At 44.7% G+C, this 21052-nt stretch overlaps 1 protein-coding gene across 1 annotated transcript in view; it reads right to left on the reverse strand.

Annotated features, from left to right (window-relative positions):
• Window positions 1–21052, reverse strand: part of LOC115133545 (adhesion G protein-coupled receptor L3-like) — a 267932-nt gene that overhangs the window by 200528 nt on the left and 46352 nt on the right. The window contains 1 exon segment of the mRNA XM_065021894.1: window positions 13114–13327. Within this exon segment, the coding sequence (XP_064877966.1) occupies window positions 13114–13327 (214 nt within the window).

Consider the following 21052-nt stretch of genomic DNA (forward strand, 5'->3'; position numbering starts at 1 on the left):
GGGCCGCGGCTTTTGTGGAGCGATGGGTAACGACGCTTCGAGTGTGGCTGTTGTCGATGTGTTCCTAGGTCCAGCCCAGGTAGGGGCGAGGAGGGGGACGGAAGCTATACTGTTACACTGGCAATACTATAGTGCCTATAAGAACATCCAATAGTCAAAGGTATATGAAATACAAATGGTATAGATAGAAATAGTCCTATAAATACTATATTAACTACAAAACCTAAAACCTCTTACCTTGGAATATTGAAGTCTCATGTTAAAAGGAACCACCAACTTTCATATGTTCTCATGTTCTGAGCAAGGAACTTAAACGTTAGCTTTTTTACATGGCACACATTTTGACGTGGCACATATTACTTTAATCTCCAACACTTTGTTTTTGCATTATTTAAACCAAATTGAACATGTTTCATTATTTATTTGAGGCTAAATTGATTTTATTTATGTTTTATATTAAGTTAAAATAAGTGTTAATTCAGTATTGTTGTAATTGTCATTATTACAAAGAAAGAAAAAAAATTGGCCGATTAATCGGTATTGGCTTTTTGGTCCTCCAATAATCGGTATTTTACATTTACATTTAAGTCATTTAGCAGACGCTCTTATCCAGAGCGACTTACAAATTGGTGCATTCACCTTATGACATCCAGTGGAACAGTAGTGCATCTAAATCTTTTAAGGGGGGGGGGTGAGAGGGATTACTTTATCCTATCCTACGTATTCCTTAAAGAGGTGGGGTTTCAGGTGTCTCCGGAAGGTGGTGATTGACTCCGCTGTCCTGGCGTCGTGAGGGAGTTTGTTCCACCATTGGGGGGCCAGAGCAGCGAACAGTTTTGACTGGGCTGAGCGGGAACTGTACTTCCTCAGTGGTAGGGAGGCGAGCAGGCCAGAGGTGGATGAACGCAGTGCCCTTGTTTGGGTGTAGGGCCTGATCAGAGCCTGGAGGTACTGAGTTGCCGTTCCCCTCACAGCTCCGTAGGCAAGCACCATGGTCTTGTAGCGGATGCGAGCTTCAACTGGAAGCCAGTGGAGAGAGCAGAGGAGCGGGGTGACGTGAGAGAACTTGGGAAGGTTGAACACCAGACGGGCTGCGGCGTTCTGGATGAGTTGTAGGGGTTTAATGGCACAGGCAGGGAGCCCAGCCAACAGCGAGTTGCAGTAATCCAGACGGGAGATGACGAGTGCCTGGATTAGGACCTGCGCCGCTTCCTGTGTGAGGCAGGGTCGTACTCTGCGGATGTTGTAGAGCATGAACCTACAGGAACGGGCCACCGCCTTGATGTTAGTTGAGAACGACAGGGTGTTGTCCAGGATCACGCCAAGGTTCTTAGCGCTCTGGGAGGAGGACACAATGGAGTTGTCGACCGTGATGGCGAGATCATGGAACGGGCAGTCCTTCCCCGGGAGGAAGAGCAGCTCCGTCTTGCCGAGGTTCAGCTTGAGGTGGTGATCCGTCATCCACACTGATATGTCTGCCAGACATGCAGAGATGCGATTCGCCACCTGGTCATCAGAAGGGGAAAGGAGAAGATTAATTGTGTGTCGTCTGCATAGCAATGATAGGAGAGACCATGTGAGGTTATGACAGAGCCAAGTGACTTGGTGTATAGCGAGAATAGGAGAGGGCCTAGAACAGAGCCCTGGGGGACACCAGTGGTGAGAGCACGTGGTGTGGAGACGGATTCTCGCCACGCCACCTGGTAGGAGCGACCTGTCAGGTAGGACGCAATCCAAGCGTGGGCCGCGCCGGAGATGCCCAACTCGGAGAGGGTGGAGAGGAGGATCTGATGGTTCACAGTATCGAAGGCAGCCGATAGGTCTAGAAGGATGAGAGCAGAGGAGAGAGAGTTAGCTTTAGCAGTGCGGAGCGCCTCCGTGATACAGAGAAGAGCAGTCTCAGTTGAATGACTAGTCTTGAAACCTGACTGATTTGGATCAAGAAGGTCATTCTGAGAGAGATAGCGGGAGAGCTGGCCAAGGACGGCACGTTCAAGAGTTTTGGGAGAGAAAAGAAAGAAGGGATACTGGTCTGTAGTTGTTGACATCGGAGGGATCGAGTGTAGGTTTTTTCAGAAGGGGTGCAACTTTCGCTCTCTTGAAGACGGAAGGGACGTAGCCAGCGGTCAGGGATGAGTTGATGAGCGAGGTGAGGTAAGGGAGAAGGTCTCCGGAAATGGTCTGGAGAAGAGAGGAGGGGATAGGGTCAAGCGGGCAGGTTGTTGGCGGCCGGCCGTCACAAGACGCGAGATTTCATCTGGAGAGAGAGGGAGAAAGAGGTCAGAGCACAGGGTAGGGCAGTGTGAGCAGAACCAGCGGTGTCGTTTGACTTAGCAAACGAGGATCGGATGTCGTCGACCTTCTTTTCAAAATGGTTGACGAAGTCATCTGCAGAGAGGGAGGGGGGGGGAGGATTCAGGAGGGAGGAGAAGGTTGCAAAGAGCTTCCTAGGGTTAGAGGCAGATGCTTGGAATTTAGAGTGGTAGAAAGTGGCTTTAGCAGCAGAGAGAGAAGAGGAAAATGTAGAGAGGAGGGAGTGAAAGGATGTCAGGTCCGCAGGGAGGCGAGTTTTCCTCCATTTCCGCTCGGCTGCACGGAGCCCTGTTCTGTGAGCTCGCAATGAGTCGTCGAGCCACGGAGCGGGAGGGGAGGACCGAGCCGGCCTGGAGGATAGGGGACATAGAGAGTCAAAGGATGCAGAAAGGGAGGAGAGGAGGGTTGAGGAGGCAGAATCAGGAGATAGGTTGGAGAAGGTTTGAGCAGAGGGAAGAGATGATAGGATGGAAGAGGAGAGAGTAGCGGGGGAGAGAGAGCGAAGGTTGGGACGGCGCGATACCATCCGAGTAGGGGCAGTGTGGGAAGTGTTGGATGAGAGCGAGAGGGAAAAGGATACAAGGTAGTGGTCGGAGACTTGGAGGGGAGTTGCAATGAGGTTAGTGGAAGAACAGCATCTAGTAAAGATGAGGTCGAGCGTATTTCCTGCCTTGTGAGTAGGGGGGAAGGTGAGAGGGTGAGGTCAAAAGAGGAGAGGAGTGGAAAGAAGGAGGCAGAGAGGAATGAGTCAAAGGTAGACGTGGGGAGGTTAAAGTCGCCCAGAACTGTGAGAGGTGAGCCGTCCTCAGGAAAGGAGCTTATCAAGGCATCAAGCTCATTGATGAACTCTCCGAGGGAACCTGGAGGGCGATAAATGATAAGGATGTTAAGCTTGAAAGGGCTGGTAACTGTGACAGCATGGAATTCAAAGGAGGCGATAGACAGATGGGTAAGGGGAGAAAGAGAGAATGACCACTTGGGAGAGATGAGGATCCCGGTGCCACCACCCCGCTGACCAGAAGCTCTCGGGGTGTGCGAGAACACGTGGGCAGACGAAGAGAGAGGAGTAGGAGTAGCAGTGTTGTCTGTGGTGATCCATGTTTCCGTCAGTGCCAAGAAGTCGAGGGACTGGAGGGAGGCATAGGCTGAGATGAACTCTGCCTTGTTGGCCGCAGATCGGCAGTTCCAGAGGCTACTGGAGTCCTGGAACTCCACGTGGGTCGTGCGCGCTGGGACCACCAGATTAGGGTGGCCGCGGCCACGCGGTGTGGAGCGTTTGTATGGTCTGTGCAGAGAGGAGAGAACAGGGATATCGGCGTTGAAAAATCCTAATCGGTCGACCTCTAATCTCAAGACATCAGTCAAGAAGTTAAAGCTTTGTCGCAAATGGTTCTTCCAAATGGACAATGACCCCAAGCATACTTCCAAAGTTGTGGCAAAATGGCTTAATTAAGGACAACAAAGTCAAGGTATTGGAGTGGCCATCACAAAACCCTGAGCTCAATCCTATAGAAAATGTGTGGGCAGAACTGAAAAAGCGTGTGAGAGCAAGGAGGCCTACAAACCTCACTCAGTTACACCAGCTCTGTCAGGAGGAATGGGCCATAATTCACCCAACTTATTGTGGGAAGCTTGTGGAAGGCTACCCGAAACGTTTGACCAAAGTTAAACAATTTCAAGACAATGCTACCAAATACTAATTAAGTGTATGTAAACTTCAGACCCACTGGGAATGTGATGAAAGAAATAAAAGCTGAATTAAATCATTCTCTCTACTATTACTCTGACATTTCACATTCTTAAAATAAAGTGGGGATCCTAACAGACCTAAGACAGGGAATTTTTACTAGATTTAAATGTCAGTAATTGTGAAAAACTGAGTTTAAATGTATTTGGCTAAGGTGTATGTAAACTTCCGACTTCAACTGCATATATACACACACACACACACACACACACACACACACAGTGTTATTTGAAAAAATAAATAAAGTATTCTAATGTTACCCAAGGCCTTCATAAAGTCTCAAGAAGGCCAGTTTTATTGATTATTTAAATCAGCACTACAGTTTTCAGCTGCGCTAACATAATCGCAAAAGAGTTTTCTAAAGATAAACTTGGATTAGCTAACACAACGTGCCATTGGAACACAAGAGTGATGGTTGCTGATAATGGGCCTCTGTACGCCTATGAAGATATTCCATTAAAAATCAGTTGTTTCCAGCTACAATAGTCATTCCAAAAGCTCCCAGCACTTGAATCACACATGATACAGTATTATCATCATTCTGAATATATTTTAGAACAGCTTTCTATACGTTTAGGGTTGTGGGGTACGAACTGATAGAATATTCAATGCCACATCTGCGCTCGATCAAAGTGAATTATGCAACTGTGGTATGAAACATTGATCATAAGGATTGTGTCATCAGTTTTCCAGATTAAAGATTAATAGTTGACATCCCATGCATCCCCTTTCATAGACTTCCATATTAAGCCTATAGATTGAGGAGCAGAAACCATCAGCACAGAAGTTTTGTGACAGTTGCCAAAACAACTGAAACGTCACCCCATGTAATAATAATCAAACCCATTTGAAACTAGTTAGACAGCCTCAGAGACTTTTAAATGAATCCCATACTGTAAAAGCCACCAGAGGACCCCTACACACATTTGTCTTGAAAGCGTTACTTGGGGAAAAACCCTGTTCTTGAAACACGAGACAATTATGCATGGATGACAGGACGGGCTACCAGAAAGAAACAGACGGAGCAGGTGAGGTGACTAGAGGTGAGCGAGGGATGCCTGGTAGAAACGGGTCCCTAGGGACTCGCTTTTTGCCTGAGAAAGGAAAACAGGGAGAGAAGGGGCCTCTGCGCCTCGACTGTGGAAGCAGGTGGCAACGCCGGCAGCAACTATTTTCCTTCCCCTGAGTGCCGTACCCATAGGATTTGGCCCGCGGCCACCCATTCATGTCCAGTTTCGGCCCACGGAGGGAGGGGTGTGTGTGCAAGTTTGAGAGAGCGAGAGAGAGAGAGAATATCCATAGTATGGAGTGGGAGACTATAATGTCAGAATTGAGCAACGACTAGAAGCCATCACAGTTGAACAACTTGAGTCACCGTTTGAGGACCAGGGCGCCTCGTTGGGGCTCGGCCCCTACAAGATTAGCCCACACTCTCTCCCCATCGTCTGAGTACACAGTGCCGCCTGGCCAAGCCAGCTGACATATTCAAACAACCCACATACTTACTGCGCTCCGTGACAAATGTAGTAAATCCACAGCTGTAAAGACACTGGGAGAAAAGCAGAAAGAGCACCATCGACTCCACAACTAGAAGGGCTAGCACTGGCACAACAGAGAGAAATCTGACTTCAATTCTGACAAACAAACTCCAAGATGGGCTCCCGTTCTCATGAATGATTCAATATCACTGCACCACTTGGGCTAGCAGTGAGAGAGGGGTGGACAAGCTAAATAATCAGAAACTACACCATTTTCAAAGCTCATTTGAGCATAACTATTGACTTCCTCACAGATGAAAATGATGTCTTGTTTATTTGGAACTAATGGACACTCCAGAAACTCGATACTCTGGAGATGTCCTCCTTTTCTTTCTCCGACAACGGCTGTTTTCTTTTCAGGACTAAAGTACGGCTAAGTGCGCTCCGCTATGGGTGAGGTAATTCCCAAGAAAATGAACTAGTTCAGCCCCTCTAACCCCTCTAACCTCCCTCCAAACCACCTCCCTCCCCCATGTCTACCTAGTTCTATATAGATGATGTGTAAGGAGTGGTAAAATATGGTACAAACAAGGAGAGGCTTTCATTACCCAGCTAATTTAGACTGGTTTAAAAATCACCCGGTTGTGGTGTAATGAAATGTGGAGCCTGGTCTGACACCTGGAGCCTGATTCATAGGGGCATAGTTTTTCAGGTGAATTCTACCATTCCACCGCTCGCTCATCAATTTCAATTAAATAGCCCTCAGCGCAAGTGATTAGTGAAGGAATTTACATCAGGGGAAAGTTATTTTTGGGGGCAGGGTGCAGGCAAGGGAGTAACAGAGAATGTAAAAGGACTGGTAATGATGTAGAGACAAGACATCAATCAGAAAAGCACGATGATGTTTTATCTCCGAGGCGAGGATGGATCAACGTAATGTTACCCAAAGGTCAAGCGAAGTCGGCCGCCCACTCCTACATAAGACGATAGAGAAATTGCCCCCTTCGGCACTTTTGCTTTGAGTTGGAAGCGGCGCGCTGTAGTAGACATCAAATAGGTGTCTACTCCTGCCTGACAATTAAGAGATGAACAGAACAAGAGGGAAGACGGAAGGGAAAAACAACAGAGGGATTTCTGAGCGAAGGAGAAAAACATCCGGTGGTAGCGGAGTCTGCTTCCAGGGTGCCATTTGACCAACTAACCCCAATCTGAATTAGCTCTTTCTTTACTGTTCTGGGGCATCCAAGTGAAACCCAATCCCACAGCTGACAAATGGACTGAGCTCTCCTCCTCCCGACCATTTACTTTCATTCCATTACGACACATGTTTAGCCAGTGACCGCACCGTGCAAGGCTATTCATCTGACATTCTACCACGTAAGGCCTGAGCTATGCCGGGGTTTCGTGAGGAGAACAGGTAACAGTTGAAAAGTTAAAACCTCTTAAATTCATATATTTTTTTAAAACTTCAACTTGTGGGGGGCATAAGGAAACCCAGAGGGCATTTGGAAAACAACTGCAAATGGCATCCGACACAGGGATTCTCAAACCGCCCGGCTGCTGGATTCAATCCTCTTTCTTTTTCTCCCTCTATCCTTTGAGAGTTATCAATCTGCTCTGCATAGGAAAAAAAAAAAAAAAAAAAACATTTTCCACTGCCAGCTTAGGCCCTTATTTTCTTAATCACCATTAAGTCTCGTCTGGTCTATGACCTGGCCTTGCCCGTTGGCTGGAAGGTTAGACTGCCAGGCTGAATTTACTGTACCCAATTGGCCAAATGGAAATGCAGCAGGTTCTTATCAAGCCGGATGGAGAGAATGGAGGCAGGCGGGGATGAAAGACGAGAGGGGATAATGAATGTCGGGTGACTTCATCCATAGGGGAAGAAAAAGGAAAACAAATATTGTTTTCCTTTTTCCTGTGAGAAGGCAGCACATCAAAAACATGCACAGATGGAAATTGGGCTTATATTCCTTAAGTAATCATCAGACTTTGGAATTCATTTTATTGCTTGCATGTTCTTTGTATTCCAAAGGGGATAGGACTTTTTCTGTCAGAGCTGTTCTCGCTAGCATGACCCTTTTACTTATTACTGGTTGTAGTCACAGAAAACCTCCCTTGGCTCAATTTCATTATCTCACATTTGTTTTGGTATTCACAACGCGCCATCATCTCATGCGGTGGTTGATGGAACCTATAATTGACAGGTGATCAACACAACCATGGTTCCGAGGGGAATAGTTTGATTAATAGTTTGTCGGCACTGCAAGACATGTATGAGTAAGGACAGGTTCGGCAGAGGCCTTATAAACTTAATACAAATATTGCTGTTGGTCTTATACAGACCTCATACAGCACACAATGTCCTCAATAGAAAACATGGACAAACTCCGCAAACTGGAGGCTGGTGATTTCTTTCTGAAAATAACCCTGCGGGTGTGTGTGCGGGAACCACATCTAAGATATTCTTTATTCAGAGATTAAATTCATGCATTAGCACATCTTAGCCGAATAATTGACTCTCAAGATTTGATTTATATGGGAAGTCCAACACCAAGCCAAACTAAATACTGTATATCAACCAAAATCACATATGCTGTTGTATCCATGGGTCATAATCTATTTAAAATGCGAACATACTAATTATCTACTACCAACCAGACAGTGCATTGCAACGCATGAACTGGGACACCTCCCTTTAAAAACATGAGTTAGGGTGTTGCAAAACGCCAAAAGCCTTTTTTTAATAAGGTGACTTTCCCTCAGAGACAGCCAATTGATCTTAGACGAGACAGTATCCCGTTTCAGCTCGGCGAACTCCTGTTACACCATGCTTCCTCATCTATTCCATACCACCAAAACTCAAAACGGCCAAACTTTTATGAGAAAAAGATGAGAAGTATCAGAAGTGGTAATACGCGGGGGGATGAATACGTAATGGGATAGAAGTCAGTTGGATGTAGAATCATTTTGTGCCCGGCTGAACTCTCTAGCTGGTTGTTGGGGGCAACTAGGGACGCTAAACACTCTGTGTTAAGGACATTCCGCTTGGTTTGTGCTTTAGTGGGGTGTTCTTTCTCTCCTCAAAATATGACTAGCATTTAATGGATTCTACCACTGATGGTAACCACAGACTATGAATAACCCCCAAACATGTATTAAGAGTAAATTGTACAGTCACGTGACATGTATTCCATTATAAGCATTGGCTGAAACAACGCAAAAATCATAGATCAAGGAACCAATGCAAAATGTGCATCAACATGTGACTTGAAAAACAGGAATGTCAAAACAAATGAATGCTGGATTTTTTTATATTTTTTTATTTTTACATTTACTTGCCACCTGGTTGGATATTTGCAGTGTTGTAATATACACTGAGTGTCTGCCTATCCAGCCGGTGAAATGTACGCATACGACAGTTAAGTCAAGGGATATGGATGAGGAAGGGCATTGGAACTGAAAGGGACCTTCAGCTAATATTCTCTCTTTTAAATAAATATCTTATCAAATCCTTAGACCCTGTGAAGCAGGTCAAATACCAAGAATGACGGAAACTCGACCGGATGTTAAGATCAACGGTGAGGGAGTAGGATTTTTACTTCATATGCTCTCTCTCTCCCCCCTTCTCGCTCTCTTATCTTTGATAGTTTTCTTTTACATTGAGGAATGTGAAGTAATAAGTTTAGTTTTGTTCCGTTTCATACATTCTAGCCTGCGTATGACAAAGTGAATGAAGGCAAGAAAAACTATTATATTGTACTTGTAAAAGAAAATTAACTATTGACTGAAGATCTGTAGCTTCAATCCCAAGAGGTATACAATGCAATACCCGTGACATTCAACCTGCCGGTAAATGACTGGGAACTCGTGTAAAAATCACAGCACACACGAATCACTTTTGCTACAAAAACATATTTTCCTTCAAAATGTCATGTTTTTAGCCTGCAATTATTTCAAATGTTCCGTGTTTGCCTCAACCCGGGAGCAGACACAACACTGCACTTAGCTGATGAAAGGCCAGACACTTGAACGTGTCGAGAGAATCAGCAGACCGAATGCCTCGTAGACAGAGAGAAAGAGATGGGGAGAAAAGTTCAGAGAAAAAGGGATAGAAATGGGGGGGGGGGGGGAGTCTCGTTTTTGACCCTTTTCTCTTCCTATCAGGCATTCCCTTAAGGTACCCGGAGAGGTCTGCAGAGATGCCGGGTGATATACGACTTTGATATTGCCGGTAATTACTAGCCGTGAAGGCCACGACGCCTCAGGGAAAGAGAGGGGGAACACAAAAGACGACAGGCTGGGCCCGCTGATGAGAAAATGGTGGAGGGTGTTGTTCGATATCGCCGTCGCTCCTTTTTTGAAGTACGGCGCGTCGCACGTGCGTCGGCGAGATCAAACCCGATTGATATGATAGCACCGTGTTGTTGTAGAGGACGGGCGGAAGCACTTCTGAGGAATAATCTAGCTTCACTGCAGAGTTTATTGAGGAGAGATTTCAAGAGGCTCCAAAACAATAAAGCGCATGTAGATAACTCCCGAAACACTCAATATACAGAGCTAGTTGCCAACTAAAATTCATTGGGAAGGGTAGGTGGGCTAAAGTATGGTAATTGCCGCCAATTACGCCCAAATGAGTCCTGGTGGCATATGTTTGAATTACAATATCATTATCCAACTTCCAGTTGTAACCCGGTGCCACACACAGGTGACACGTCTTTGAGTGGCTGTGATTTTCCAGACACGTAATGGCCGCTGCATGCGAGAGCATCAGTAATGACTCAGAGCCATTCATCCTGTCGGGGGCACGTTGGGAAGACAGCCTTCATTTTGAGATGCATTACGGCACTCACCGGCTCGCTATCACTCAGGCAGGAGATATTAGAACTCGCTTAAAAGACTAATGGAACCAAACACCTAGCTGGAGGAGCCTCTGTATGCTGATAAGCAACCATTTCTGCTTTTCTTTGTGTGGTGGGAGGTCATTCCATTCTTCTGAATATCAAATGGGGCCCTTTTTGAATAGTTAGGGGGAGGGGAAGGAAAAGGAAGTTGCGCTGACCAAATGTGTACTGACTGATAGCAGGCCTGGTGATATGGATGGGTATTTCCTCGTGGTGGATGTTAGCCTGTAGCTTAGTCTGACAGAGTGATACCCGCCCAGACCATGCCAGCAGGAAAGACAGGTGGCTCATGGGCTGGCAAAAAAATGTAAGAAAATCCCAAAGGAGGAACATTCCACCAAGGGGGAGGGGTAGTCTCTACAGGGTAGGATATCAAATATCAGAGAAGTGTGCCTCAGTCCCAGTGCCCATTCTGTTTGGAGGACATTATGTACGAAGCCAATAGCCAACAACATGAAAGTAACCAACATACTTTTCATTCAAACCCCTAAAGATAGACATGAAAACAATCACTGCTGTTTTCTATTTGTTATAACATCTAAGCTTAGTCTAAACACTAAGCTTAATGTACTTACTGTTCTGCAATACTTAGATAATCTGATCAAAGGCAGTCAATTGTAATCAGGAAAAAGCTCAAAGAAAGAAAAATGACAAATGCTCAGAAGCATGTCAAAGTCGGCATCGGTGTGCTGAACAGTCCATTCTTCTTCTGTGTGTATTTGTCACATTATCCTGTCAGCGACATCAGACAAATCCACCAAACAAAAACGCAGAGCGAGCAGTTTTGGGGGCCCATTTTTCATCTCGCGTCGACCTCTGTCGTCTTTGAAGCGACAGTTTTCTGAATAGTTGTTTGTTTTGATTATATTCCTGTTTTTGTCTTCTAATGAGCTTAGTTACCGGGTTCCTAGCAATAGCTGTACCCGCAGCCGGGGGCATCGCGTGACCGTCGCACTTTCCTACGTGCTAACTGACCCCTAGCGCATCCCTATTCACATGATGCTAAAGAGAAAAGTGCAGTTCCCTGGTGCTGTTCTTTTTTTCCCCTGGTTGTCATTTTTGTTGTTGTTCCGTTTCTTCCTCATCTCCAGTTCGATTCATTCCGGCAGGGATTACTCTTCTGAGTGGGTGGTGCAGGAGGGAGAACGAGGGAGATGCTATGGGCCGGATCAATTATCTGACAGTGGTGTTAAGACCTACCTTTTGATCCATACTTCTCACACTAGTGTGTATCTCACCTTTGTCATGCCATACACAAAGTGGAGGGGGAGAGGCAGTTAGATAATGTGCAGAACGTCATTAGTATTCTCAAAAGGGTAGCACATGGAACACTGGGTTTGGGAAACGGGGACGTGTCAACACTGAAAAGCAATTTAGATAAACCTTATCTCGTTGGAGTGCTCGTAACTTATTCACGACAACATGAGCGCGACAACAGCTACAAATCCTGGTGCATGTCTGCAGCTTTTAAAGAGGGCTTGAACCAAGTCATGCTGTGTATCTATGGAAAATGGTTTTACAGACAACCATTCCGAGTACTTAGTAACCCAACACGGTGTATAATGATAGTCATAGCAAATTCCCCAAAATAACAATGACCGTGCTTACTTTTGTTAAATAGAGCACATTAGCTGCATGTATGCTCAAAGCCTGTATGATGTGTACATTTACAGAATGTAAATCATCAGATTATGTGTATATTCTCTTATATCACTGTCAAAGTGCTGTATACACTCTGTCTGCACTGATAAATCGGCCTCTGTTTCCCGATTTCTCCACAACGTAGCCTTAACTCTACACAACGCACTTAGGTCTGGCAGGGGAGCTCCCCGAGGTCATATTTATTTAGACAAATAAGATTTAACGTATTCAAATGACTTCAAATGAACATTGATTTCCCCATCACAGGCAAAAAAATGTATAGGTGGTATGAATTTACACCCAAGACGGGGATTTATTGCGTTCGATCTGAGAATTTTCTAGACTCGTTGGAATTCTTAACCTATTCTACTGAGAACACAAGGATCGATTCACTGCCGGACAGCAAACCAAAACAGTGTTTCATATTGGATTTCTTCAAAGGTGGTCCGTTGCAGAAGACATCATCGTAATTCCAATCTCTAAACAAAACTTCATACCCAAACACGTCCTACTCATGAAATCCCCTTGTAATAAAACATGTCAAGTGTATCGTATACACCGGATTCAAAAGTGTATATGTCCCAAATATACACTTCCAGGACTATATATGTTGCACCTTTCATCTCATTTGAGAAAAACGGAAATCGATAACAGCGAGAGGCACCTGTAATATAAGTGGCAATCACCTCAGAGTCTCAATCAGATCAATATCCAACTAAACGTAATTCAGGAATTACAAATGGAACACCAATTATCAACATAGGGGAATTGCTTATTATTTTCAATGGGGACTTGTTTCCCCCGTAACAGACAAAGTTCATTCATGAAATCCCCTCCACTCTGGTCTATGAACTCCAGACAAAGACTCAATAAAAGGTAGCCAAAATTGCAACCGCAGTATTTGGGGCCGGTGTCATTGAGCATTACCAAGCACAGACAATCTATTCATAGTAATGTAGAGACCATACATAGATATACAGTTCTAGATTCTCACCGGCAGAAACATAGATGTACAGTTCTAGATTCTCACCTCTGGGACATGATCTTGTAGGCATCTGGCAGGTAGCAGCGCGTGTTCTCCATCTGTGCCGGGTCTGCATCGCAGATCTTGTCGTCGGTGCGGCCGTAGTTGGCACTCTCGATCATGATGACGTCAGTGCCCGGACAGCGCAGCTCGATGGGGTAGCTCTCACACGACAGCTCCCTCCTCACCACAGCCATGGGAATGGGCGCTCGACTGAAAGCTGTGGGTACATAAAGAGAAAATAACGTCAGCAAACACTGATGGGTATATTACGTTTCCTACTCATTTACAGTGGGTACAGTGGGTATATCTACTATGTGGGACACGTGTGCCCGGTGAGAATCGAACCTGGTCTCCCAATAGCCAACCTAATATCTTAACCATTAGACTGAGATAAAACAGCGAGAAAGACCGATAGATAGGCAAAGAGAAGGTGACATTAGAGCAAAGGTCACAGGTCAAATATTGGGAGGTAAAGAAGCTGAGCTGACAGGGCCCTCGTTGGGGGTGGGAGACAATAACATGGCTATAGGTTATGTGAGAGACGGAGAGATACGGCGATCAAGATCGTCAAAGAGTAGGTGGGGGAGCATGTTAGTTGTGTTCATGATGACCATCCAACCAGTAATACGAATAGAGAGAGAGGAGAGAGAGAGATGGAGGGAAAGAGAAGTAGACAGGGAGAGGGAGTAAGAGAGAAAAGAGGCCTGACTAAAACGTCCATATGTACCACACAATAACCGCATCATCGTGTTGTTATTCAATCAGAGCTGAGGGAGGTGGCCACTCCCACTTAACAGGGGAAGGTGGCAAGGGGGTAAACGAGTGGCTAGCTGCTTGCCCTCTGGCAGTATTCTAATTGTTTACCACAGGCAGCCCAATGGTAAGAGACCAGAGCCTGCTGTCTGTCTGTGCGGACGTTTCTGCTTTGCCTCTCGCCAGACGAACAGTGGAGAGACTCCAGGGGTTTGGTGTTTACAGTGGGAATGAAAAATGAGTAGGAAACGTAAACGCTGGGCTGAGTGACCATGGGGGACCGTGACAGTTATGGATTTTCATAAACACCCCTTAACAGAAGTGTCTGTGTTGCAGCGCCAACACTGGACAATGTGTACTGTAGGCATTTATCATCGGCTGGAAGGGGGATAGACAGCCAGTATGTGTACTTAATGGAAGTCTCTCTCTATCCCTCTCTCCTTCTCAGTGATCTGGATCTTATTACACTTCTACTTTCAAATAATTGATGGCTGATTGGAAGCACCATGGAAGAGAGAGGACACACATACATTTGATTTGCCAGTGAAGTTTCTATTACATGTGTTGAAAACAGGGCCATGAAGAGGTAGTATAGCAAGATGTTTAACGTGATACACGAGAGTTGTTGCATGAATCTTCTGGAAGAAGAATCTTTGATAAGCCACTGCCAGGTAAGCTTGTTCAATTTCAATATCATGCACCTATCTATCTAGAATACTTGAGGCACTATTTTCAAAGTAGCAGAGCGAGAGACACTTAAAGCAAAAAAAGACCCATGTACAGTGCTTTTGGAAAGTATTCAGGCCCCTTGACTTTTTCCACATTTTGTTACGTTACAGCCTTCTAAAATGTATACAATTGTCCCCCCTCAATCAACACACAATAAATACCCCATGAGAAAACAAAAAAAACAGTTTTTTTGTAGAAATGTCTGGCTAATTTGCAAAAAAACTTAAATATTACATAAGTATTCAGACCTTTTACTCAGTACTTTGTTGAAGCACCTATGGCGGGGATTACAGCCTCGAGTCTTCTTGGGTATGACGCTACAAGCTTGACACACGTGTATTTAGGGAGTTAAAACCATTCTTCTCTGCAGATCCTCTCAAGCTCTGTCAGGTTGGATGGGGAGCGTTGCTGCACAGCTATTTTTAGGTCCCTTCAGAGATGTTAGATCGGGTTCAAGTCCAAGCTCTGGTTGGGCCACTCAAGGACATTGAGACTTGTCCCGAAGCCACTCCTGTGTTGTCTTGGCTGTGTGCTTAGGGTCGTTGTCCTGTTGGAAGGTGAACCTTCACCACAGTCTGAGGTCATGAGCGCTCTGGAGAAGGTTTTCATCAAGGATCTCTCTGTACTTTGCTCCATTCATCTTTCCCTCGATCATGACTAGTCTCCCAGTCCCTGCCGCTGAGAGACATCCCCACAACAGGATCAAATCAAATCAAATTTTATTTGTCACATACACATGGTTAGCAGATGTTAGTGCGAGTGTAGCGAAATGCTTCTAGTTCCGACAATGCAGTAATAACCAACAAGTAATCTAGCTAACAATTCCAAAACTACTACCTTATAGACACAAGTGTAAGGGGATAAAGAATATGTACATAAAGATATATGAATGAGTGATGGTACAGAGCGGCATAGGCAAGATACAGTAGATGGTATTGAGTGCAGTATATACATATGAGATGAGTATGTAAACAAAGTGGCATAGTTAAAGTGGCTAGTGATACATGTATTACTTAAGGATGCAGTAGATGATATAGAGTACAGTATATACGTATACATATGAGATGAATAATGTAGGGTATGTAAACATTATAATAGGTAGCATTATTTAAAGTGGCTAGTGATATATTTTACATCATTTCCCATATATTCCCATTATTAAAGTGGCTGGAGTTGAGTCCGTGTGTTGGCAGCAGCCACTCAATGTTAGTGGTGGCTGTTTAACAGTCTGATGGCCTTGAGATAGAAGCTGTTTTTCAGTCTCTCGGTCCCAGCTTTGATGCACCTGTACTGACCTCGCCTTCTGGATGATAGCGGGGTGAACAGGCAGTGGCTCGGGTGGTTGCTGTCCTTGATGATCTTTATGGCCTTCCTGTGACATCGGGTGGTGTAGGTGTCCTGGAGGGCAGGTAGTTTGCCCCCGGTGATGCGTTGTGCAGACCTCACTACCCTCTAGAGAGCCTTACGGTTGTGGGCAGAGCAGTTGCCGTACCAGGCGGTGATACAGCCCCACAGGATGCTCTCGATTGTGCATCTGTAGAAGTTTGTGAGTGCTTTTGGCGACAAGCCAAATTTATTCAGCCTCCTGAGGTTGAAGAGGCGCTGCTGCGCCTTCTTCACGATGCTGTCTGTGTGGGTGGACCAATTCAGTTTGTCTGTGATGTGTACGCCGAGGAACTTAAAACTTACTACCCTCTCCACTACTGTTCCATCGATGTGGATAGGGGGGTGTTCCCTCTGCTGTTTCCTGAAGTCCACAATCATCTCCTTAGTTTTGTTGACGTTGAGTGTGAGGTTATTTTCCTGACACCACACTCCGAGGGCCCTCACCTCCTCCCTGTAGGCCGTCTCGTCGTTGTTGGTAATCAAGCCTACCACTGTTGTGTCGTCCGCAAACTTGATGCTGCCACCACCATGCTCCACCATAGAGATGATGACAGATTTCCTCCAGATGTGAAGCTTGGCATTCAGGCTAAAGAGTTCAAGCTTCGTTTCATCAGACCAGAGAATTTTGTTTCTCATGGTCAGAGTATTTAGGTTCCATTTGGCAAACTCCAAGCGGGCTGTCATGTGCCTTTTACTGAGGAGTGGCTTCCGTCCGGCCACTCTACCATAAAAGGCCTGACTGGTGGAGGGTTGCAGAGATGGGAGAACCTTACAGAAGGAGAACCATCTCCACCGAGGAACTCTAGAGCTCGGTCAGAGTGGCCATCAGGTTCTTGGTCACCTCAATGACCAAGGCCCTTCTCCCGCAATTGCTTGGTTTGGCCGGGCAGCAAACTCTAGGATCAGTCTTGGTGGTTCCAAACTTTCTTCCATTTAAGACTGATGGAGGCCACTCTGTTCTTGGGGTCCTTCAATGCTGCAGACATCTTTTGGTATCCTTCCCCAGATCTGTGCCACGACACAATCCTGTCTCGGAGCTCTACAGACAATTCTCTCAACCTCATGGCTTGGTTTTGCTCTGACATACACACCTGTCTATATGAGGTCCCACAGTTGACAGGGTGTCTTTCCAAATCATGTCCAATCATTTGAATTTACCACAGGTGGACTCCAATCAAGTTGTAGAAACATCAAGGACGATCAATGGAATCAGGATGCACCTGAACAAAATGTTGAGTCTCATAGCAAATAAGACATTTCTGTGTAGATTGCTGGAGAATTGTTTAGTTAATTTTAGAATAAGGCTGTAACATAACAAAATGTGGTAAAAGTCAAGGGGTCTGAATAATTTCAGAATGCACTGTATGTGGAAAGGATGACACCATCCATTTTGTAAAACAATAAATAAGCAAATGTAGACCAAAAAACAAAATGGCACAGTATTTTCATAGTTCTATCCAAAGGTACATCCCATTGCATGAATGGTTACCATAGACACGTCTTCTCCGAAACATATGCACTGAGAATGTCAAAATGCTGGTACTATCATAAGCGGGTGGTATGTACAAAGTACCAAACGGAATTTTAAAATGCCATTTTGTCCCCGCAATCCTTGAAATCAATAAATCATTTCATTTTTATCGTATTTATTCCACATTCTGTTTCATATTATCTTGCTATGGACTAGATCATGCTCAAAATGCAACACAACATCAATTTATAAGCAGATTGGAGGTCTGTTGAAGTTTCATCCTATGCTTTGCTGAATAGCTTGCCTAAACATGAGTTTTTGCTCTACCGAGTACCATTGATCTGTTTCAATTCACTGGGTCAAGTAAGTGCAGTAGTTACTCTACAAGGCAAGAAGAACAAATTGATCCATGTGCAATTTTAAGCAACAGAATATGCCATCCTTGGTTGTTTGAAATCAAAGCAATTCATAAGACAGACTATAAAAAAATAGGTTTTCACTTGTGTATCACTGGTAACACTTCTATATACACAGTGTACACACACACACACACACACACACACACACACACACACACACACACACAGAGAGAGAGAAGAGAGAACCAATTACCAACAGGTATGATAGACCAACATTGAGAAAGGGAACGCTAATGGTGTTTCCATGTTATACTTGAAGATGGGAGTCGAAACTAGCAAACGCTTACTACAGCCTATGCTAAGCTATACTTTCTATGCTAACTCAACATGAAAGTATACAAAGACACCAGCATACACTTAAAAGTATTCTCTAATTGTATTTAAAAGGTCTGAATAAAAAGTTGAGAATGATTTTTGACACTTTTTTATAGATCCGATTTTTGTACTCCCCTGATTGTCCATCGACAACTGACTGGGCTATTAGAATGACCTCAACATCCCTTGTGGATCTTGAAAAGGGACACTCACTCTGTAACCTAAAGACAAGGTAACAACACAGCATGTCAGCGAAGTGATATCTTCCTCCCACATTAAAACAAACACGGAAACGAAGCCATACAAATACATTTGGGAGACAGATTCCCTCAGCCGCTAATGTAAGCAATAACCAGATTCCCCGGCTATCAACACCAGCATCCTGCCTGTATCGCTATCTAAGTCCACACATCCATCGAGCTAAAAGCAAGATGGAGTCTCATTGAAAGTCCTTCCTGATATCTAAGCTCTCAGTTCTATCCTGTTCCACTCCCTCTCTCTCTCTCTAATACTCGAGAGGAATATCCTGCTGTACTCATCCTCCTGAGATTTCCCCCCGAGATAAGTCTCTTGACGAGCACTCTGCTGAATACGCAAAATAAAAGTAGAATTGTGGGAGAACTCGCTTGATAAATGTTAAGGTCAACTAAGATGTCTTTACTTCAACGCATCCAAAAGTGTTAATTCACAGTGAATCTACAGAGAGGAGCAAGTCATTTCTACAGACACATGACATAATTCACAAATAAATATTTAAACAACTCAATTACTCACCAAAAAGGGCATTGGAAAGGTCATTTGAAATAATGTCGCTCTTTCCCGAGCTTTCAAATCACTCAGAGGCGGCAAATTGTAAACCAAAAGAGGAGTTTGATTGTGGGCATTGAATGCGGATTTCCTTAAGTAATTGGGGGAAATTGCATGTTCTCAAGAGGGCTTGCATGTAGAGCGTCACGGAGGCCCTGGGGTCGTTGAAAACCAGCCCAGGCCTCCTTCCCTCCGACCCTTCTTCCTTTACTCCCTCCGAGCCACAGGGCACTTCAGCTCAGACAGAGCAGACTAGCAATGGCATTTAAAAGTCATCATTAATATCAAAACCGGGCCTTTGGGGCATTTCAGTTGATCGCCCAAGAAACAGAAAAATTGTCAGATGGAAGGGGTCAACGACTGCAAACATTAAGATTGGAGAGTTTGTTTGTGTAAATGGCTGTCATAATGGAGATAAACAACTTGTACCGTTGGAATTGTCCATCGTCTCTCTAAAAAGAAGGGCTGCCTCCCACAATGTACCAATGTTCTGGCTTCACATCTGTACGGTCACTGCATACATCACTGCCTTGTCCGCTTGTCGCTCACATCCCGTCGACACAAAACAGTAGCAAGCAAGATGGCGATGTTTTTATGAGTGCATTTCGCAAGTGCCTAGTTTGCATCAACTACCTTCACTAAAACCACTACAAAAGGTTTTTGTGATGTTCTGGAATGTCTGCCACGTGATTTGTTGAGAGAGTTGTCCGTCTGATCATTTTCTCTGTCTTTTCGAAGTAAACAAAGAGTCCGTCATTCATCCCAGATTCTAGTCACTGTTGCCTAGGGTCTGGCTTTCCGAGCCTAGAGAGTCCCTATGCTGGCTTGTGCAATTATTCAACCTTCTCTACTGTCAGACAGTTTCCGAAAGCACCAGCATGCACCCAGTCGATGATTTGTGATAAATATGCAATCTCAATTCAAGCCCGGATTGGAAAATACACCAAATAAATACAAAGTACGAGGAAATATCATGATGAAATACAGTATTTTGTTTCCAGCTGCAAACTACACAAACCAAATCAGAGGGCGGCCAATTCAAATGAGCTCTGATTGGAATTGAATTAACGAGAGAGGGATGGAGAAAAGCGCTGATTCAACACATCGAACGTCTGTCTCTCTTCCCCACGTCGCTGGATCTGCTCGGCCCACAAAGCGGGTGATTAATTAGTGCATGAATCATGTGGTTGTTATTTGATTAGAGCAGAGGGAGGCGGTCACGCCCACTTGCGCTTTACAGCGAATGAGATTGTGTCACCTGTGGCATCCCAAGACTGTTTATGGGGGGTAGGCCTACATCAAAAGTGACCGAAAGGTTAAAATGTTCCATTCAGTATGAATAATTGTTCATTTTTGAGTGAGAACTAGGATTATGAGTCAATTAAGTTTAGATATATCCTCAGGCAATTCAAATCTAAGGGACCCACTCAGAGACAATTATAAGACAACACTGAGCAAGATGTGCTTTTGAACAATTGCAGTTAATAAAACAAAGCAAAAACAAAAATACATACACGTAGACATTTACTCAAACCCGCTTTGCAATGCAGAACAAAATGTCATAGTTCATTCCCAATTATGTGTTCCGATTCCATAGAAACTTTGATGTGTCTAAAAATTCCTCACATGAAATGCTTTGTCGTGGAAGACCATACAACAAATTAAACATGGTTAGCTCTCCAGTTCCAGGTGTTTTTCAGTGGATCCTAGATTGACTGGCCCTTCAATTCACACAGATTATTTATTGGCTTTTGACCACCTCAAACAGCGCGGTGGCAATTAGGATGAGTTGGTCTAATAGGGGGGGAAAAGCAGGGTCTGGTCAGCCATTCTACTCGGCAGTGAAAACAGAGCATTTGTTTTGCTCCCACTCCTCTCCATCGACACTTACCTTTCCACATCTGGCAACACACCAAGCTCCCCAGTATAGGGGAAGTGAGTAAGGCTTGACAGCACTGGCGACACGCTCAAATATGTGCCTCACCTGTCAATTTAGCAGCCGACTGAGCCAAGGAAGGCAATAAGCTCTTTCTGCATCAGAGAATTTGTGAATTAGCCCCAA

This window comes from Oncorhynchus nerka, linkage group LG8, assembly GCF_034236695.1.
Source record: "Oncorhynchus nerka isolate Pitt River linkage group LG8, Oner_Uvic_2.0, whole genome shotgun sequence".
NCBI lineage: Eukaryota > Metazoa > Chordata > Actinopteri > Salmoniformes > Salmonidae > Oncorhynchus > Oncorhynchus nerka.